The 23,115-nt window shown below is 38.8% G+C and overlaps 1 protein-coding gene across 1 annotated transcript in view; it reads left to right on the top strand.

Annotated features, from left to right (window-relative positions):
- USH2A (usherin) overlaps positions 1–23,115 on the top strand; it is a 411,816-nt gene that overhangs the window by 66,779 nt on the left and 321,922 nt on the right. Inside the window, exons 11-14 of the mRNA XM_064164511.1 lie at positions 2,571–2,766; positions 6,005–6,646; positions 13,068–13,251; positions 20,228–20,391. Coding sequence (XP_064020581.1) covers positions 2,571–2,766; positions 6,005–6,646; positions 13,068–13,251; positions 20,228–20,391 — 1,186 coding nt within the window. The remainder of the gene's footprint in view (positions 1–2,570; positions 2,767–6,004; positions 6,647–13,067; positions 13,252–20,227; positions 20,392–23,115) is intronic.

The raw sequence follows: 23,115 nt of genomic DNA, 5'->3' as shown, positions 1-23,115 counted from the left end.
ACAGTTTTCATTCCTTTGTGCCTTGAGCAGGTTGATCATTGACAGATGATTTTTCTATTGCCTTATTCTGATTTTAAAATTTGGCTACCGACTATCCTCTCTTTTTATCTTCCTTATTTTGATCTGATGTAAGAGGGAAGCATTGGTATGTGTTTGATCAGAGTTTACAACAGGCCTAAGTTACTAGAGATAGGACCTGGGGAAAACAGGGCTTGCAAATATGTGCATGAGCAGTAGGGAAAGATGGTGTGTAACAGATTCCAAAACAAAGGAGAAGCTCCATTCTCCTTGGTTTGGCCTTCTCAGACGTACTGGCCATACATCAGAACCTTCTGAACCCATCTGTACTGAGAGCCTAGCTAGCTGGGTTGGAGCAGCACTAGTCTTAACCACCATGACAGTGTGGTTATTGGTGGGGATGCCCATCTAAAGATAAATTCCTGCCAGCTCTATGCATCTCAGGAGTCTTGCTGGTCAGTTGGATAGGGTGACTATAACCTGCTCTTTGATCAATAGATCAACTTGGCATTCTTTATCTTATTCAGCATGGTAACTTCCAGTATACCTTTCTCTCTATGATTTTAGTATTTGAGCTATAATAAAGCATTGAAACTGTGCCCAGAGAGGGTTACCCATGTGTGTCTGTGCTTCCTGGATCCCAAAGAACCCACTGGAACATCTCCTTTCTACATTTTGAAGATGACTTTTTACATTTAATACTTTTCTTCATGTGGTAGCTTTTGGAGTTAAAGTTTTCTTAGGCATGAGCTATGTTTGAGTACTAATGAGGTGTCTTTAATACTTGCTAATGTGTGGTCTAAATAGCCTACCATCACTAACAGTGTTTCTTACAGTTCTGCATTAAAGTAGGTATTTTCCTTCTAGGATTTAACTCAGAGCTGCTTTTCACGTATGAGTTCTCTGATGAATAGCTGCGATACATGACTGAGTCTGTAATCCAGTCTAAAAGGGATGAGTTGAAAATACTTGTAGCCGAGTTTTCTGCTCTTGTGGTCTGTTAACTCTTACCTCTTTTGTACTTGCTGTTGTCTTACATTTGTTTATAAAATATTATTTTCTTGCATTGTCAATACATAGGTCTTCCTGAAAAATGTGGGTGATACATCAGTAGCAGATCTCCTTTTACAAGGAAGGGTTAAAAATATTTGCTTCTCTAACTTTGTTCAGTGTTTTCTCTACTGAGAATTTACTATTGGGCATTCAAATAATCTATTTTATCTTGCATTAATAAAGCTTAGAGCTTTATTGGGGTGTGTTGATAATGTTTAAGTGGAACTTTCATGGAGCTTTGTCTCACCATAGGACTCACCCGTTGTTTCAGCTTGGCTTGATGGTGAGTTTAAGATGAAAAAGACAATTCTTAAGAGAGACTTTTGTTTTGGTACCTAATTAAAAGCAGAGTGTCTCAAACTACAGCTGTTGGTGTTGTAGGTGAATAACCAGTTTTGAATCGCTGTACTTTTTTGTATTTGTGAATAATTACACTGAAAATACACTGACCCAAACACAGTTCCCAGTAACAGAATTTGTTTCCTGCCCTCTCTTTGTTCCTTAGAACATGTGAGTTGAAGTTAGTTTTTGTTCCTTGATTATCAACCTTAAACCTTGCATCAGTTCACGTCTCCTACTCCCTTTTCTCATCCATGTTGTGTATCGATGAGTGTCTTCCCTTCATTTCCCCCGTATCTGTGCCATTGCACTTCCCCTGTGGTCAGTTTTCCTGCCACATCAGGAAAGTGAGTATAGAGATGGTTGGTTGAGGTTTTTCTTTTTGGCTTTCAGCAGTTTTAAACTGAGGTAGCTTTCCAAGAGACCCTTAATCTTGTGCAGGTCATGCACTATGTTTAGACTGTGGCCCAGGCATGACAAAGGATGCCTCAGCTTCCTCAAAATAGCAGTGCTGCCTGTTTAGGAAGCAGGAGAAGACCTTTATATCCCACCACTGAAGTGGAAGGCTTGGATCCTAGCTGAAGCAAAAGGAAAGGGTTTGTCAGCTGTCGGGTCACACCCTTATGTAGATGAAGAGAAAATGTATTTTGGATGAGTAATGAGAAAGGAAATCTTTCAACTTTGTCTCACTCTTGTTTAACTACTAAAATGAAGGAGTATATGGTGTGAACAAAAAAATGTAATGCTGGGCATGTGAAAATTATATGGTGTTTTGCAGTAACTGATTACAAAAAAGTACAATTTGCTTTGGTGGAAATCAGCATTTATGCAATGCAGTCTTGTAATAATTCTTTGCATTTTTTTTCTGCTCAGATGTTAAACATTGCCCTTTTGTTTACTCACATCTGTTTTTCCTTCAGTTTTGAAAGAACAGGACTTTAAAATGCTATTCAAAATTGAATTGTTTAATATTTCTCCTTTTCCCTTTCCCTTTTTCCCTCTCAAATTAAAGTGTTACACAGGCTTTTTTTTTATCTTTTCCTGTTCTGTTTTAAAGTTTTCTTCCCCCCCCCAACTCATATTCCTGTTCTTGTTGCTAATGAATGTATCATCTAAAAATAGATATGTTCATCATTCTGTGATATTTTGTATCTCTCTAGATTGGAGGCCAGTGTAATTGTAAGAGACATGTGTCTGGCAGACAATGCAATCAGTGCCAGGAAGGATTCTACAATCTACAACAGTCAAACCCTGATGGCTGCAGTCCCTGTAACTGCAATACCTCTGGGACAGTCAATGGAGATATTACCTGTCACCAAAATTCAGGCCAGTGCAAGTGCAAAGCAAATGTTATTGGTATGTGTAATGCAGAGTTTTGGAGCCCTGTTTCTTATTTTCTCTGGAACTAAAACTCACTTGATTTCTAAATGAAAGGTGCAGTAAACTTCCCTGCTGAAGGCATATTACAAAAAATGAATGAAATTGACTGTTGAAAAATTATTAATTTAATAATTCTATCAAACCTATGGCTTGAAGCTCAGTTTAATCAACCCTTTAGAAGTTTCTTTATGGCATAGCTACATTAACTTACATAGCCCCATACTAATAAGTCACAGAAATAAGGTAATTTGCTTACTGCATAGATGTTTCTTTTAGGAAATTAACGCTTTTTCAAACTGTTTTATACTTAATGAGTTCTAAGCAAATCGTTTCCATGCTAGTTTTCTTAATAGACCAAAATAAATGGATTTTTTTCCCCTCCAAATATTCTGTGCTACAGGGTCCTTTGTGATAAATCTATCAATTTTTTTTCTATTATATTTCTTTGAACTGTTCCTATGAAATGCAAAATAAGTCAACATAATTCCACAGATCATGTACATAGCTAGGGTTAGTTATCAAGGACCATATAATTTTAATTTTGTAATTCAATGCCAAGCTGATTATAATAAACTGCTACCTTCTGTGTTATTTATCATTTTTTTTACAAGACATGCTTTTTTGTTTGTTACTCCCACAGGTATTTTTCAGAAATTAGATTTGATTATAGCAATTTATTACTTCCAGCATATTTGAGGGGAGCCACAGCCACATAAGGACAAAATTTATCAAGTGCCCAAAATACACAGTATATATAATACACTTTGAAATGTTGATGTATGGGAATATTATGCAAGGAGAGTTTCCTGATATAGTGAACCTTGCATGGTAACTGTACATGCCTTAGACTACACATATGTCTCAGGGAAAAAAAGAAGTCCTTTCCTGCTTTGTTACTAGTGCAATTAGGAAATCTATTTTCTTTAACTACAGTTGTGGGTCTTTTTAGCAATGTTTAAGTGTATGTTAATTTATGACTCACTGACTTGTGAATATTGACCTCTCTTTATTTTTGTCTTTTTCTTCTTTCTTCTAATTTCCAAAAGCAAATACAAAACAGCAGATAGCAAAAATAGCTCTACACAGACACAAACCTGAAGAGTTTCTGTTTTCTTTTTGTGGAATGCCATTTCACCTGTGTTTTCTATACAATAAAAAGAGGTTCTAAGAATTAAAAACACAACCTTTCTGCTATTTAAACTCACTCTCTATATTTGATAAAGATGATTTCAGAACCTCTCAATTATATGTTCTTTCCCTACGCTTCAAGCTTGCACTTACGAAAGCCTTTCTTAACTCAGTGGGAGTTTGGTATACAAGAAAATTATTTTAATTGTTGCCATCAAAGAACAAATATAATTATTTTTATTTCCACTGAAATAATGCAAAAAATGTGTAAATATATGCTTGCTGCAAATTTATCTGTGACTTCGTCAGAGGTCTGTAGTTATACAAATGTTTGCAGCATAAAGACCTAATTTTTTCTAGGCTGGATTCTCTTATTTTTGTTGTTGTTGCTTTGTTTTCAGAAGCAATTGTAAATAAGCTTCTGTGTGTAGCAAACTTTAACAAAGAGCTTTCCTCCTTGGATTTCTAAATTGGTTTTTAGAGCAATCTGTCTATTGCCATTTTATTCATTTAAACAAACACACTAACAGAAAAACGCAACTAAAGACCGCGGTGTTATGAAACACGAACTGGTAGAGTTAACACAACTGTTAAATCTTACTAATGATTCTATCACCAGTAAAATACATTAGCACCAATAATTTTATTAAAGTAGGTCATTCATCTAGAATAAGAAGGTAGAAGAATGTGAATTAAATGCCAAGCGTGCTAACTCCCCTGTACTTGTTAACATTGAATGTGATGCCCTGTAGGCCTTCCTCAGTATCGTTAGGAATAGATTACCTGTCAGGAATATGTATGGCATATTCAAATAAGCACTGCGCATATTTTTAAAACTGATATGATATGAATCCATGTAGACCAATTTTAATAGTTCAAAATGAGTCATAATTCTTGTTAACAATACAGTTATTTTTAAAATTTGCAGCAATAGTGGTCCTTTTTTATTTTCCTTATTGAAATTAAATGATATGCCTTAGGTGAGTCATTCATCACTGTTAAAGGAACTTGCCTTCTGTTGAAGTTTTGGAGTTTTTATCCATATGTATAATTCATTTCCTACCATTTTGAGTTTTATTTTCCTACATGTGAGTTGCTAGATGGGTTTTTGTATGGGTTTTTTAATTTTTTTTTTTTAAATGATGAAAATATCTTGATGGAACATTCTATTTTTTTTTCTGTATGCAACAATTAAGAGATGGCTTCGAAGTGAAGGATTTCCCCACTGCAAGGGAAAACATGTAACTGAGAATTTGCATTTTTCATATAATAATCTAGTTTGCTTTCTTGTAATGTACAGTATATAAACTAAAATACAAATGCCATCCCTTGGGCCAGGGGTAAAGCAAATGATGACTTTGAGAACAAAGCTAATAAAACTATGAGATGAAGAAAACAGTTTAGATTTTAATGTGCTGTGGGAGGTAACTAAATCATACCTTTAGATGAAAATATTTCATTTTGGATTATGGAAAACATTTTCTGCTTTCAATGAGGGCAACCAAATACATGAGTGTAATCAGTGTTAAATCTGAACTACACTGTTAAGTAAATCGTTCATCATAATTAGTCTACATTGTGTTGTCCTAGACTATATTTATTTTTTTTTTCACTATATATATATATCTTATTAGAACAGATTGAGAGCCCAGTGCAATTCCCTCTATGCTGCATTTCTATTATATAGGGTGAAGAGTTCATGTAAGCATTGATTGTGTAACAGGTATTGTTATGGGTGACAAAGAGATTAATTCCAGTTTGTCGTAGAAATGTTACAAAGAATCTCTTGTAGAAGTATCTTAAATTGTATTTGAGAAGCCAGCAGAAACACATTGCTTCTGAAACAAATTGGGAAAGTAAACAGATTTTTGGGATGCCACTGTTACTCAACTGATTTGTGCAGGCCTGTCCTTCCTGTTAATTACACGGGTGAAGAATATTAGACCTTTCTCCTCCTTGATTTTTCCTTTCTAATTCCACAACACCCATCCCCTCCCCACCTCTCCCCCCAGTGTAATATAATTATCATTTCTCAAAAACCAAAATTTATACCTTTAAAAAAAAACCACTACTTTTTTCTTTCCAGGTCTTCGGTGTGATAGTTGCAATTTTGGATTTAAAACACTCAGATATGCTAATGAAGATGGATGTGAGCCTTGCTGGTGCAACAGCCATGGCTCGGTGAACCAATTCTGCAACCCTGTCTCTGGGCAGTGCAATTGTAAAGAACGAGTGAAAGGGCTTCACTGTGACACCTGCATGGACAACTTTTATGGGCTGGATGTCACTGGTTGTAAGCCTTGTGACTGTAATGTTGCAGGGTCGTTTTCTGGAACTGTGTGTGATGTGAAGACAGGACAATGTGTGTGTAAACCGAATATTGGAGGAAGACAATGCGATGAATGCCTAGATGGCTACCACAAAGTACAGGACATTCATTCCTTTGTTTGTCTGCCATGCCACTGTGATAAGGCAGGTACAATCAATGGCTCCCTGCGTTGTGACAAATCAACAGGACAGTGTCCTTGCAAAGCTGGTGTAACTGGACTTCAGTGTAGCCAGTGCATGCTTCATATGTACAACCTCAGCACGAGCAACCCGCTCGGCTGCCAGCATTGTGACTGTGATGCTCTGGGCACGTTGGCAGGAACAGTTTGCGATGATCTTTCTGGACAATGTGTCTGTTTGCCTCCGCGTCAGGGGAGAAGGTGTGATGAGTGTAAGCCAGGTAAGGAAATTGGAGACAGTATATTTGACGTACTAAGTTTTGCTTTGTGGGATGTCGTCATAGATCCTACAGTTTATGGTGTGTTGAACACACAGCTTCATGTTTAACATGTCTCTGACTTGGGTGGTTAAGTATTTTTTTGGCCTATTGTTAGCTGTGTGAACAGAAGTATTAACATCTTGATAGCTATCAGATTATTTATTCTGCTGCCACAGCTCATATAATTTGTGCTATTAGTGCAGCTTCAGTGTGTTCAGAATAAAGCTAAGCCTACTGCTTCTAGATATTGAGAAAATACACAAATAGCAAGGCTCAATCACTGCATAACAGGCAAAACCAGCTAAGTTTGATGAACAGGAACCATCCTCATAGTGAAAAATGCTTGTTTGGAAGGCATAGTGCAAATTTTTCAGGAACAGCACATCGTGCATAAAGCTGAGAATGGTGTGAGGCACGGAGATAGTTGGTTAAACTTTGAAGAGGCTTGCAAACATGCCATTTAAAGCTTTCACCTGCCTTGCTCTGTTGAGGTGTGCTGGCTTTCAAATGCACTGTGTACAGTTTGCCCCTACAGGTGAGTGATACTGCATTTGCTATGTAACAGTTGAAGATTTTGTACCATGTTACTGTAAACAGAATTTAAATGTTCATTATAAGTGGAAAGCTCCATAATTATATTTTAATCTTTTAGTTCTGTGGGTAAAACAAAACTAAAGGTAGTATTAATCTAACCTTACTAATAATACTGAACAGGTAGCTTTAGTTCAAGTTAAATATATGTGAAATTTATTGAGTAGCAGGTCACATTAAAAGGTACAGTATATCTCCATTGGTTTTAATATGCCATTCAATAATTTGAACAGAGGTTAAAAAAGATGCTTAACCTCCATTAAGCATTTTAAAAAATACTTTCATTTAAATTATTTTAGGTACATATACTAATAAATAAGGCAGCATTCTGTTTTTCTTAGTGATTCCTCCTCCAGAGCTATTTGACCTGCTAACCCTCTACAGCAGCCACTTAATCAGAGATGGGCAGAGGAGTGATGTCAAGGCTTCCCGAGTCAGTGACCGCCCTTGTCCTTGAAAATGAAAGGCCAGGGTTTATGCAGAACTAAATGGTTTAAAAAGGTTTAATTGATAGTATGAACAGACTGGTTTGCAGAAAAGCTTGCATGGCACTCAAAGGAGTAGTTCCACAATAGTTCCTGTTAATTTTTATGGTTTATTTTACATTTTCTAGGTAAGAAGTATAAGCATGTATGTGCTGAACACTGAGCTGTCTTCTGCAGGTGAAAGTGTAAATCCTTATCACTGTAAAAGCCTTGTATTGCTCTTAGAGTAGCACAGCATACTACGAGGTTTTTGCTGGCATTTTAGCTTTGATCCCAGTGTGAGCTCATTCAAACATTTAATATATCTAACTTCTCTAGAAATATTCTTTGCCAGTATGCTTCAAAGGAGAGTTTTCCATAAAACAGGGGTGAATGTAACCTGCTCATAATACTGGTATTATGTTGTAGAGGTATGAAAATGTTTAATTGGTTTCAAGTACTCTAAGCATGTCCTAAGGCTCTGCCTTGGGACAAAGATAAGGAAATGTATTCCAAGTATATTTGTGGTTAACACAGCCTAGTTAAGAGCACACAAATGATTAGCTAAAACAGGCAGCCTTTAATGCATACTGAAGACTTCTTGGGCTGTTAGGACATTTCAACTTTGTGGTTCGAGTCTCTTTTTTTTGCTATTCTGTGTAGTTTGTCTGTTATAGGTATTTAAAATAACATCCTATCTATAGAATCAACCAGGCTGGAAGAGGTCTCCAAGATCATCCAGTCCAACCTAGCACCCAGCCCTAGCCAGTCAACCAGACCATGGCACTGAGTGCCTCATCCAGGCTTTTCTTGAACACATCCAGGGACGGTGACTCCACCACCTCCCTGGGCATCCCATTCCAATGCCAATCACTCTCTCTGTCAAGAACTTCCTCCTAACACCCAGCCTAGACATCCTCTGGCACAACTTGAGACTATGTCCTCTTCTTCTGCTGCTAGTTGCCTGGGAGAAGAGACTGACCCCTAACTGGTTGCAACCTCCCTTCAGGTAGTTGTAGACAACAATGAGGTCACCCCTGAGCCTCCTCTTCTCCAGGCTAAACACCTCCAGCTCCCTCAGTCTCTCCTCACAGGGCTGTGTTCCAAGCCCCTCACTAGCTTCATCACCCTTCTCTGGACATGTTCCAGTACCTCAACATCTCTTTTTGAATTGAGGAGCCCGAAAATGGACACAGCACTCAAGGTGTGGCCTGACCAGTGCTGAGTACAGGGGCAGAATAACCTCCCTTGTCCTACTGGCCACACTCTTCCTGATCCAGGCCAGGATGCTGTTGGCTTTCCTGGCCACACTACTGCTTCATGTTAAGCTACTATCTACCAGTACTCATATGTCCCTTTCTGCCTGGCTGCTCTCCAGCCACTCTGTTCCCAGCCTGTAGTGCTGCTTGGGGTGGTTGTGGCCATTGTGTAGAATCCTGCACTTGGCCTTGTTAAGTCTCATCCCACTGGTCTCTGCCCACCCATCCACCCTGTCAAGGTTCCTCTGCAGGGCTCTTCTGCCTTCCAACAGATCCACTCCTAGCTTGGTGTCATCTGCAAACTTATTGATGCTGGATTCGTTGTAGCACATCTTCTGTGTGCTTTAATACAATTTCCAAAAGTTACCAAAATCTTAATGCAGGAAGAATTGCCAAAGGAATTTCTGCCAAACAGAGTGTAAGCTTGAGATATTATTTTATCATGATGAAAAATCTCACTTCTTTCCAGAGCATTGAACCATGTGTTTCATTTGTTAGACTGTATCCATGACCTTCTGTTTTCCAGTTTGTTCTCATCCAAGTAACATTTTTGGTAGATTTTTGTACTTTTTTTTTTTTTTAATTAATGGTTTATTCAAAAGAGGAACACTTGATTATAGCTTGAAACTAAATGAATGATCAGTTTTACCTTGTATATAAACTTGCTTTTGAGATGTCATAGGCTGTAATGGTACAAAGAGATATTTCCAGCCCTCAAATATTTGTGAAGTTTGTCACTGTCTCATTCTGGGACTTTGTTGTCCCTGTGACACAGGTCTTGAATCCTGTTATGGGAGCAGCAGAAGTGTAGAGAAGAAGAAAACAAAGACCACAGCTTTTCATGGAGTAGCATGTAGTATGGAAAAGACGTAAGCCAGCATGTAGGACATGTGGCTGGGCACCAATACTGAGCTTTAATACACACACTACCTGTATTCTTGGCCAGGAAAAGTGAAATGGTGTTGTTAGCTGTGCATTTTGGAGCCTAGACTGTGGTTGAGAAATGAACATTACTGCCATAGTTGGTTAAGTAAGTGAAAGTGCAAGGGAATTATTCAGGTGTTCCTTTTCCATGAGCTATGCAGGGGGAAAAGTAGTAAGGGTATGGTTTAAAAAGGGAGGTGAATACTTTGCTGTGACTTTCATTCTTCTTTTTGAAGAGTATGTTTGATTGACAAATGTGATCAGTTATGCTTGAATTGAAAAAGATCTGACAAAGAATAAGCTTAATACTACTTATATATGTAGATCTTGTAGAGATTTGCAGTAGCTGTCTTAAAATTGGAAATTGGCTCTATTTTACAGCACTGGATCCTTCATAAAGCAACTTTTATGAGCCCTTCTAACCTTGCTGTAAATTAAGCTTGCATTAAGTTGTTTCTTATTCTTTCCTGTCAAATTCTAGGTGGTGGAGGTAAATAATAATAATAATGATTATGACAAGAAGTATGAAATTGTAACCCACTGTCTCTTTTAATCTACATGTAGTTGTATTAATTTCATTCATGAATTAGGGGAAAGACTTTCCTGTGCTTTCCTATCCCTCACTTTTGCTTTTGAAAAGATGGTACTTTTATTTGCTCCTTCTGGAAAAAAAAAGTGTCAGTATCCAGAAACTTATTTAAACTTTAAGACCATTTCTAAAAGATTATTATGTTGCTTGGTTGGTTTATTTTTAGTAACAAGTCCTTCACTACTCTACAGTGGTTTAGGTGGTATGACATTAGGAGTGCCAGGGTGTTTAACATCAAAGTATAGATTACTTATAATTATGTATTTCATTGCCATGACAAAAGCAATATATGTAATGATTAATTCTATTGGGCTAAAATGAATTTATGTTCTACAGATGTGCTTATTTACTCCTATAATTTTGCTCAGATGTTAGTTTCATGCAAAATTTCAGGTGGGCAAGGATACGTTTTAACCTGAGTGTGTGTCATTTACTGCAATGATAAACTGGGTCCTGAAGAAGTGCTCTGACCTTCTCCAGGAGTCCAGGCTTAAACTTGTTTCCTATCTTCCTGTTATGTTCTTTGAGTGGAGTCATTCATTGTGCTCAAGAGTGACATTGCTGGGAAATGGTCTCCCCTATTTATGCACAGGATGGGCACTGTACTGTGCAGAGAACTGCAGTATGAGATAATACATGCTGCTTCACTAATAACTTCAAGCTATTCAGTCTCCGTGGTGGCTCAGTTTGGGGCCTCTCTGGAATAAAGTGCCAACAGCATGGTTTTTTATGATGCCAATGTATGTTAACTGGAGACTCATATCACTTCACTGTCCACTTGAGATTTGTCTCACTGAGGACCAGAGGCTAAACTTGAGCAAAGGTTTGAGCAGTAAAATTCTAATGTTTTCAATTTGTTTAGTTCCTCTGCTATTTGGATATGAGATCACAGCACAACACTGCTGCAAAGCCAGAGAATACTACCCTAGGGGTATATATATAAAGCTATATCTTGTAAGATAAAATAAATAATAAGGCCTTGGGTGATGTGATACGTTACTATACAATTTTTGGCTCTTTATTATAAAGCAGGACATGAGGAAGTTATTGGATGGCAAAAAGGTTTGGTAACTGAAAATATGACTAAGAAACTGATTAAACTCTATTTGGAGAGAGAGGAAAAGTGGCTGAGGAGTCTGTGCAGTTGCTGTGCCTCTGAGTAGCACCTGAATTTCTTCTGTTCAAATTATTCAAGAATAATTAACAACAACCAGCTGTCACACACGGAAACTTCTGTCAGTGACCCTGTCTTAAGATGAATGTTCAAAGATCAGTACTTGCAGTTGACCAGTGCCACTTAATATTGTCACCATCACTGTTTACAGAACTCTAGTATCTTGCTACATTTAAATAAACTGTGCCACTCAAAAAGGGGAGGAAAAAAAAAGGCAGAGCAATATATATGAAAGCCCAAGTAAAATACTGACTAGTAATCAGGTAAAAATAGAAAATAGTTTTAGAAAATGAAGTAGTAATTTTTCTTACCAGTATGCCATTACCTGAATTGGGTTGGTTTTTGATGAGAAAGAAAAAAAACTTAGTAGGAGTGAAGTAAATCCACATATTGTAAAACAATGAAAGTGGTGCAGCATCATTAAAACAATATATGGAAAACCTCTTTTGTTTGGGAGTTTGGATGAGTATGTGAATGATAGGCAAGTTCTTCAATGACCAGATTAAATATGTATTGACTCTTTATCAGTAATTTGGTAGAGACTTGCACAGATAAAGGTTGCCAGCAAAGGAAATAGGATAAAAGACAGCATATCAGAAGCATACCAGATATACTGTGGGGAAGGTGGAGTGAATGTTCCTGTTCCTAATTGGAAAACATGCTGGAACTGAAGGATATAGGATTCAGAATGGGTTTAGGATGGAAGCTTTTTAATAGACAAGTAACTTTTTTTCCCCTATCAGTTCATTAGTTTCTGTAAAATGCAAGATTTGTATTGAGAAGGAATTAAATATATATTGTGCATAGACCTAGTAAGGCTCATCAAATGTAGCTTTTCCTAAGAATCAGCATCATATTTCAAGGATTAACATTACCAATGGCTGAGAAAGATTAAGAAACTTTCTTCAGAAATGAAGTGCATCTTGTGTGTTTCAGAACTAGTTGTCATTGAGAGACGAGAATGGACATTTGTCCTGGACTAGAATGGACAAATGTCTGTTCTCATGAGTTCTTTTTTCGTTTCTGCTGCTTGTGGTGTATTCAATTAGTACCTCTCATGTCCTTGGGTCTTTTCCTTCCCCAAAGACATATTAACTTTCTCTATTTTGCATTTTCTCTGTCTAAAATAAAGTCTGAAGAAAAAGAATTGGGGAAAAAAATCAGAGTAGGAAACTGGAAGATGTATAATAGCTTTACAAAGTGCCAATGAGAAGATTTAGAAGCTCAGCTCGATGGGAGGACTCTCCTGAATTATTTGAGTTGATGTGTGTGTTACCTAAGCTTTGGTACTATTGTTTCATCCCTGATTATGCACAAGTTAATTTTACTCTTAGTTTCTTGCATGTCACTTGTTCTCAAAATCCCTTTTTCTCCCCTCCAGGTTTTTATTTCTCTCCATCCAGTGTCACTGGCTGTCTGCCATGCCTGTGCCACACAGGTGGTTCAGTGAATCAGATCTGCGATAAACTAACTGGCCAGTGCGTTTGCCAGGATGCCTCCGTAACAGGCCATACGTGTGAACGTTGCAAAGAACTTTATTTTGGATTTGATTCTGTCACGGGGAGGTGAGTGTTTCTTCCTTACACATCACCTGTAACCTCCTCTTATACTCTTTTTTTTTTTCTCATGGTAGCTGATTCACAGGTTTAGTGACAATGAAAAGGAGACCTCCAGCTGCGCTGATCCTTTCTTGAATGCGTGTGTGCATGCTGATGTACATATGCTATGTTACAATACCACTTGTGCTCTCATGAGCTGAATGAAATAGAACTTTTGCCACAGATTTCAGTAGGAACAGCATGAGTGCTGTGTAATGCTAATGCTACCTAATGTTACGGCTGTTGGGTAAATGTTTCTCTACGTTGTCCTGAGGAAGGTATCTTGGTTGGTTAGTTACTGAAGTGCAGGTGATATGCTATTCTTATAACTGGTGACCGTCTCAAAGTTCTCAGGAAGATATTTGAATGGAAAAAAAAGTAAAAAAAAAAAAGAAATTTTAGATGACCCTGTATTTCCAAATTGCTTTCAGTAGCCTAATAGATATATAGTATCTTTTCTCTTGAAAAAGAGGCCTCTTTTTCTGAACCTGTGCATTCTTTTTTTTTCAGCATTCAGTTATGTGCCATGGGGTAAAATGTTTAGCTAATGTAGCCTGGGGGCTCTAGATACACTAAAATTATATGGATATATTCCCTGGTATGTAATGGGGGGGAAGTATCTATAGGTAGTGCATTGTTACTCCAACTATTTCTGTCTTTCTTTTCTAGGATCATTGTTCTTAATCCCCACAATTTCAATTGCCTTTTAAATGTTATTTAGGAAGATTGCACTGCTCTAATACAATCATATTTTCATTCAGGCTAATGGGGTTAAATTGTGGTGTTGTAGTCAGTATTTTTGCCCTAAAAAAAAAAACACACACACACAAAAAGAGGAAAAAATCTCCACACCGGCAGACAGAAGCAAAATCTCTCCAACATTCTCCTCACTGTGCTCCTTTCCCCAACTAGTTGTAGGGTAGACATGCTTTTAGGCAGTGATTATCAGTCTCATCTTGCATATATTTGACATTATTCTGCAGATTTTTCACTTTAATTTTTATGTTACTGTCACTTATTAGGAGATTTTTAGAATTATTTTTTACTGTCACGGGTCATAGAGGCATCTGCTAATGGCCATAAAGTAATCTGTAGGAGTAAGAACTTCCTATTTTCACTTCCTGTCATTTCTAATGGTAAGGAATAAAATCTATGTAGTATTAAAGTTCCCTTTTAACCATATTTTCCTTATAATGAAAGACTTTTCTTTTTCTGTAGCTGTAATATCTGCACACACACACACAGAGACACAACAGTTTTAGCAGGTGATGAAGATGTTGATCTGCATTAAGAAATAGCTTTCCTGAACTGGATATTGGCTTTTGGTTACCTACATTTTGAGCTGTCTTCTGAAATTAAAAAATGTAGAAGTATCTAGAATTATCTAGATTCAGATCTTCTTATAAAAATGGAAGCTTTTCACAGTTCTGAAATTTGAGTCAGAATTGGCTTTAATGCCTTAATACTACTTAATCCTCATGACAGTATTGAAGACTGTTCTGGTAGTACATTAACATGATTAACTTGTGTTGCATATGCTTAACTTCCTTTTGGTTGTCATCTACTTGGGCAATGTACCCCTGCTACTTGGACAGAAAAAAAATCCACTGAAAATGATAATCCAGCTCTTAATTTGTTTATCTGTTTTAATCCATTTCATTAACTGCTAGTAGCTTCTTAAAAATAATAATATGCTTTTTATTTCTCTATAAAGCTACAAAGTCATTTAAACCTCCTTGCTCCAAGTGTGTTTCAAGGGCTCTGGTTACAGAACAAAAAAAGATAGCCTTCCAGTGTATGAAGGGGGCCTACAGGAAAGCTGGGGAGGGACTATTTGCAAAATCCTGTAATGACAGGACGAAGGGTACTGGTTTTAAACTAGATATTAGAAAGAAACTCTTTACAGTGACGGTGGTGAGACACTGGCACAGGTTGCCCAGGGAGGTTGTGGCTGCTCCCTCCCTGGAGGTGTTCAAAGCTAGGTTAGATGAGGCCATGAGCAACCTGGTCTAGTGGGAGGTGTCCCTGCCTATGGTGGGGGATTGGAACTGGATGATCTTTGAGGTCTCCTCCAACCTAAACCATTCTGTGATATGAGATATCTGTAGCGGTAAAACTGTGTCATTTGGCACAACAGCGGAAAAGAAACAGAAGTTGTGACACAGAGAACTTGCGAGGCTTTAAATTTCTCCCACTGAGGAATATGTATCACAGTATCATCAGGGTTGGAAGAGACCTCACAGATCATCAAGTCCAACCCTTTACCACAGAGCTCAAGGCTAGACCATGGCACCAAGTGCCACGTCCAATCTTGCCTTGAACTGCCCCAGGGACGGCGACTCCACCACCTCCCCGGGCAGCCCATTCCAGTGTCCAATGACTCTCTGTGAAGAACTTTCTCCTCACCTCGAGCCTAAATCTCCCCTGGCGTAGCTTGAGGCTGTGTCCTCTTGTTCTGGTGCTGGCCACCTGAGAGAAGAGAGCAACCTCCTCCTGGCCACAACCACCCCTCAGGTAGTTGTAGACAGCAATAAGGTCACCCCTGAGCCTAGTATGTGAGCTAATTTATTTCATGATGTTTTAGAGATAAAGCAGGAGCTCTCTATATTTCTAATGCATTTGAGTTTGTGAAGCAGGAGAATTTCCATGGCAATTAAAGAAGCAGAAATACTGGATGTTAGCAGCACTCTGAACAGATCTATAATGATTGAAATTGGTATACATTTGAAATACTTTACCTCTGTATTGTTTACTATAATGAACTGGTCAATGAACATCACAGATTGTTTATCTATATATATGTATCTTGACAGATCACTGTTTATGAAATCCATTTAGTAAGTGAGCTTTTCCCATAAGGATGAAAAATGAAGATTTTAAACAGATTGCTGGAGAGGCTCTAACTGCACCTAGAGAGTCAATGTAATAAAGGTTTCTCTATATTAATATTACAAAACCCATTTATCCTCACAAAATCAATATTGCAATTCATCTTGTCCTGACATGTCTCTTTCCATGTTTTAAAAGTCTGTTTTCCTTGATTTTATATAATTCTGCTTTAATGAAAGGTGTTTGACTCAGAGAATCTTGAAGAGTAAGCATTTAGCAAGTACACTAAAAATTTCTTACATGATTTAAAGTTTCAAGGGATTAGTTAATTTAAAAAAAATCCTCAATTGTCTGAATGTTTAATCCTGACTGAAAAAACATGATTTAGACTTAAAAACAAAGCCAGCTCTAGAGGTCTGCAGTTTTAAGAAAACTATACATGGGATCACAAAAAACTAAGGTGTAATTCTGTGGAACAGAATGCAATGATATGTATGATGTTTGAAGGATCTGGTGGTGAATGGTGCCACATCCAGTTGGCAGCCAATCACTAGTGGTGTTCCTCAAGGATCAGTGCTGGGTATTGATGATCTGGACAAGGGCATTGAGTCCATCATCAGTAAATTTGCAGATGACACCAAGCTAGGAGCAGGTGTAGATCTGTTGGAGAGTAGGAGAGACCTGCAATGGGATCTTGACAGGCTGGATGGGTGGGCAGAGGCCAATGGGATGAGATTTATAAAGGCTAAGTGCAGGGTTCTACCCTTTGGCCACAACAACCCCAAGCAGTGCTATAGGCTGGGGACAGAGTGTCTGGAGAGCAGCCAGGAAAAAAGGGGCCTGCAGGCACTGGTAGATAGTAGCTGAAGATGAGCCAGCAGTGTGCCCAGGTGGCTGGGAGACCCAATGGCCTCCTGGCCTGGATCAGGAATAGTGTGGCCAGCAGGACAAGGGAGGTTATTCTGCCCCTGTACTCAGCACTGGTCAGGCCATACCTTGAGTGCTGTGTCCAGTTCTGGGCTCCTCAATTCAAGAGAGATGTTGGGGTACTGGAACGTGTCCAGAGAAGGGTGATGAGGGACTTGGAGCCACAGTCCTGTGAGGAGAGGCTGAGGGAACTGGGGATGTGCAGCCTGGAGAAGAGGAGGTTCAGGGGTGACCTCATTGCTGTCTACAGCTACCTGAAGGGAGGCTGCAGCCAGGTGGGACTTGGTGTAGGCTGGATGTTAGGAGGAAGTTGTTGGCAGAGAGAGTGATTGGCATTGGAATGGCCTGCCCAGGAGGTGGTGGAGTTGCTGTCCCTGGAGGTGTTAAAAAAAAAACAACTGAATTGGGCACTTAGTACCATGGTCTAATTGATTGTCTAGGGCTGGATGATAGGTTGGACTGGATGATCTTGGAGGTGTCTTCCAACCTGGTTGATTCTATGATAGCTCAGTATATGTGAGTAGAGCGCATGCAGCTTTCCTGGAGGAAAATGCAACAAGCAGGGAGAAGCAGCCACACTCTGCCAGGCACTGAAAACTTCAACTGTACAAGTTTGCTGCTTCTCATGCGCGAATGATAATGAAAACTGGAATATCAAGGGGATCTTTATTTATAAGAGGTGCATTAATGTACAGGAGCAGTAAGAGAAGCTTGTCTTTTACTGTTAACACTTTTGTTAACACCCCTTCCCAACTAAATATGCACTAAATGCCAACACGTAATGAAACCATTTAACTATAAAGTACTGCTTTCCTGAGCAAATAATTCTGTCTTTGTTTCTTCATTAACTCTTTTTTTTTTTCAGTTGTGACATTTAAATACTCTAAACAGAACCTCTATTTGAAGGGGGATTTGGATGCACTGCTTACAAATAAAGAGACTTAATACAGTTCAAAAAACCTGCCCTTTTCTCTTGACTATAAAAGAGAGCAAACTACAGTGTAGTGGTTTGCAAGAGAGAATGTATTTTATTTATTCCCCAAAGGATATTAGTCCATAAAACAAATTTGCAGCTTATTTTGCAGCTTTAGCTTTTATCAGCCTTTTTAAGGGTGTTGAATGATTACCCAGGAGATCACACAGCACGAGCTACTGTGGAGTAAAGAAACTCTAATACAGAAAGCTCTATGATGGGCAGAAAATGTATGTGAAGAGTTTTCTTGCACATTAAATGTGACAATTTTTTTAACAAGTATATTTCACTGATTATTGACCTTAATTTTAGTGTCCTTATGTGAAAACAATTTCCATCCTCCTTTCTCTTGAGCCTTAAAATGTCAGTTCCTAAAACATAACTGAACTCACCTTTATTTCTGCCTTCACACAGATGGAAATAGACCAAGATGATAGTGATAACTGGGAAAATGGCAAGGAAACTTGCTTTAAGTCACCATCACCTAGTTCCTTGTGTCTGGTGCAACCAGACAAGGAAAGGTTAGCATGACTGTTTTCCTCTTGGGCTTCTCCAGGGTCTTTCTGTTGCTTCATCTTCTTGGGTCCTGGCATGTTGAGTAATTTAAGATTGCCTTAAAGCTGATGTTGCTTTATGCCTGAGAATCAGACCTTTCCAGCTCAGGGGAAGGGGAACGAGTTACAGATTTCTCAGTGTGTTTTAATAACTGTGCTGTAGAGTGTCACATTTCTCCTAGTTCATTGTCTTTTCAAAACATCTTTGTTCTGCAGTAAAGTACAGTGGAATTAGAACCTAAACTATGATGTTTTATTTGGTGCTGTTGACTTTCTGTTGTGACTAATAATGGCAGTCTGCATTGCAGCTTGTAGCATAACAGCATTTGCAAGAAAGAAAGAAAGTGCTTTGTTTAATTTGGGAGACCTTGTTGCAGCCTGTAAGAAAGGTGGGGACAGTCTTTTTAGCAGGACCTGTTGCAACAGGACATGGAGTGATGGTTTTAAACTAAAAGAGGGTAGATTTAGACTAGATATACAGGAAAAGAAACTTTACAGGCAGCAGGTTGCCCAGGGAGGTGGTAGAAGCCTCATCTCCAGAGGTGTTCAAGGTCAGGTTGGACAGAGGTCTGAATAACCTGATTTAGTTAAAGATGTTCCTAGTCCCTGTAGGGATAGTGGCCTGGATGGCCTTTTAAGGCCCCTTCCAACTCAAACTATTCAATGATTCTGTAAACTTCTGAGGTATTCTGAGCCTTTGAATATTTGCATAATCTGACATTGATATCTCTGGTATAAATGAATGTTGGTAGGGAAGTAGTACATCAGGTGAAAAACAAACTGATTGCAAGAGATTTCAGATGCAAAAGCCAAAGCATAAGTTAATCCTGGGAGTAGTCTACTGAGCCAGAGAGATAGACAGAATTGAAATGTGATGTTTGTGTGATATCAATGCTTTTAATTTTTTTGGTCTTTTAAAATTGAATTTACACATTTAATTAGACATTCTTTTTAGTTATTTTCAGTTTTGTCCATCAGTTGCAAAGAAGATGCTCTTCCTGTGGCCGCTTCCGCCTTCCTGTTATTTTGTTTCTTTTCAATGTTTGTCTTTTTTCTCCCAACTTTTGTCTACATTCATTCACCTTTTATTCTCAGAGCTTGGTTGGTTTGTTTGGTTTTTGTGTGTTTGGTTTTTTGGTGGTGGTTGTTTATTTTTAATGTCAACTTTCTTTGTAGTAAAAGAATTAAGTGATTCCTTTTCAAATGGAAGCCTGATTGCGTGTAACTTAGAAGGTTGGATGTTTTGTGCAGCACGAGGATCAGTGATACCGAACTCTACAGCTCTGCAAGAAAGGTTGTGTCAGCAAGCACTGCAGGACTGAGTGCTTATTGTGATTATTACCAAACGTTGTTCTCCAGTTTGCATGGAGATCAATATGTGTAAAAGCTCTATAACTGTAAGCAGTTTTCATTTGAATTATCTAAACTGGTTTTGAGATGTTAATGTGTATTTTTATAACAGGCACCCTTTTTGTAAGTTCTTTTTATTTTATTAGCTTTATACATAATAGATTTTTTTTTTTAACTCCTCAGGCCACTGAACTGTCTATGATTTTTTTTTTTAGTTGTTACCCAAGAATCTTTTAGACAAAACCCTACTGTGCTTAACTGAAGTGTTAATTTGTTTTGATCATTTTCTTGATTTGTTTTTCGTTCATAGATGTCAGCACTGTAATTGTCATCCTGCAGGAGCCATTAGTGGGACTTGTCATCTCGTTACTGGACAGTGTGTTTGTAAACAATTTGTAACTGGATTGAAATGTGACAGCTGTGTTCCGGATGCCAGTAATTTGGATGTCCTCAACCTGTTTGGCTGTAGTAAAAGTAAGTGGATGTAAGGTCTTAAAAGCATGTCTTTCAGATGAAGATTTACTTATTGACTTAGTATTAAAGTAGGTCAGCAGTACTAAAACTGGGTTTGACTGTTCCTCCTCTCATGTTTTTAGTGCCTGAAGTTTGGGTGGTTTCCAGTGTGAGTATCCTGGGAGTGTTCTAGAGAGAGGCACAGAGAGCTTTGCGTTGTACACACAGCTTATGCTTGCAGCCTAACGCAGGGAAGAAGTTATGGCCCTTATTTCCCTTGCACTTCCTACTATGTTCTTTGTAGTGACCAATGCAGAGTTCACTTTTTAAGTCACATAAATACAATGGTGTTCATAGATCTTATATCTTACCCCCCTTTCCTGCCACTGACAGGAAGAGGGAGACCTGCCTTCAGCAGATCCAAAGAAGAAGTCTGCTGAAGACCAGCCTCAAGTGATTAATTCAAAAACTCCTCCTCAGTTCAGTTTGCCTTTTTTTTCCTCAGTTGATATGGGAAAATCTTTCGTGTAGTATAACAGAGCATCAAGTATGAGGTGCTGTCTTGAGGATCAGATCGTGAAATGTAATTGTGAGGGAACATCTGTGCTTCTGCCCTTACTGTGAGTCTAGATAAGAAGAGGTGGCACCAATTCAACCTTTGTGCCATAATTAGTCAAATGAATGTAGATTTGTTAATCAGTGTACAGTCTCTAAGCTGGTGTGACGTTTTTGTGACATGCCTTATTGGCATACAGTTGACAGACCAGTCTTGGGTGTTGGGCAGCCTGTGTGCTCTGCTGATGCTAGTTGGTTATTTCTGTAAAGAGACCTAATTAACACTGGCCACACTGGTTCTACTGTGAGAATTAGCTGAGGTAGCTGTGTGTAATGTAATGATGGGGTTAGAGCCCCCCAGTTAATCTCTGGAGTATGTTTTTAGATCCTCCTTCAACAAAATACTTCCTTTGATGTTCTACATATGTTTATATGATATTCATCATCATGATACATGCACAGCATAGATCTGCAGTCAGAGATCATAGAATCAGCCAGATTGGAAAAGACCTCCAAGATCATCCAGTCCAACCTAGCACCCAGCCCTAGCCAATCAACTAGACCATGGCACTAAGTGCCTCATCCAGGCTCTTCTTGAACATCTCCAGGGATGGCAACTCCACCTCCCTGGGCAGCCCATTCCAATGCCAGTCACTCTTGCTGTCAAGAACTTCCTCCTAACATCCAGCCTAGAACTCTCCTGGCACAACTTGAGACTGTGTCCCCTTGTTCTGTTGCTGGTTGCCTGGCAGAAGAGACTGATCCCTGCCTCCCTCCAGGTTGTTGTAGACAGCAATGAGCTCTGCCCTGAGCCGCCTCATCTCCAGGCTGCACACCCCCAGCTCCCTCAGCCTCTCCTCACAGGGCTGTGCTCCAGGCCCCTCACCAGCTTTGTCACCCTTCTCTGGACACGTTGCAGTATCTCAACATCTCTCTTGAATTGAGGGGCCCAGAGCTGGACACAGCACTCAAGGTGTGGCCTGACCAGTGCTGAGTACAGGGGCAGAATAACCTCCCTTGTCCTACTGGCCACACGGTTCCTGATCCAGGCCAGGATGCCATTGGCTCTCTTGGCCACCTGGGCACACTGCTGCTTCATGATCAGTTACTATCTACCAATGTCCCTAGGTACCTGCCCAAAGAGTTATTTTACAACAACAGACAGCTCTTATTGATTCCAGTTTGTAATTAATTGTGATTCATTTTGAATTTCAAATAATATACATTGCAGAAAGCAAACTGCTCTAAATGAGATAGAAGACAAATTAGCTTCCAAAGGTGATTTCCCCCCCCCACCTCAAATTTTGAAAACATTTTGATATAGTTTTGTTTTTTTTGTCTTCCATAATCTTCTTTGGAAGGCATAACATCTGTTCATTGTGCAGGCAGCTGATTGGCTGCTTATTTCTTCTTAAAAATGTAGGATGTTTCAAAATGGTGCTTTTATGATGCTGTTCAGCTTCAAAGTGCTTTCCAAACATAAACCAACCTACTTATTTATGTTGGAGTATACATTGGATAAAGGCCAATGGCAATTCAACTATAAAACTGATTAATCATAATATGACATGGATAAATAATATCATAGATTTTTAGTTAGAAAAAAAAATGCATCAGGCAATATTCTAAATGCCAAGCAGAGTCCTCTTCTGGACATAAATGATATAGCAATTGCAGGTTTTTTGGTTATTCATACCAAACTGTTTTAACTTGTTGCACAGACGTGGAGCTTTGCCTAGCTGGATATTTATGGTTATTTTTATTTCAGATTGGTATTTTATTTACACATACTGTTGTTGTTTATAAGCCATTGCCAAGGGAAGCAAATGTGAGTTGCTGTCACTGTCCAACTAACATTCTTTAAGGAAAAGACTTATTTTAAATTTATTTGCCCAGTAGTATTGTAAATAGTCCATAAGAATCTGAAATACAACTGTGTGCTGGGCTGCTCAAGAGCAGTGTGGCCAGCAGGGCAAGGGAGGGGATTCTGTTCCTTTGTTCTGTTCTCCTCAGACCTCACCTGGAGTATTGTGTGCAGTGCTGGAGCCCCCAGCACAAGAAGGACATAAAACTGTTAAGAGTGAGTCCAGAGGAGGGCCACAAAGATGATCAGAGGGCTGCAGCAGCTCTGTTATGAGGACAGGCTACAAGAGTTGGGGTTCTTCAGCCTGGAAAAGAGAAGGCTTCAAG

This window comes from Pogoniulus pusillus, chromosome 25 (genome assembly GCF_015220805.1).
Source record: "Pogoniulus pusillus isolate bPogPus1 chromosome 25, bPogPus1.pri, whole genome shotgun sequence".
Taxonomy (NCBI): domain Eukaryota; kingdom Metazoa; phylum Chordata; class Aves; order Piciformes; family Lybiidae; genus Pogoniulus; species Pogoniulus pusillus.
Note: the sequence above shows the minus strand (reverse complement) of the source record. Positions and strands in the feature narration are given on the sequence as shown.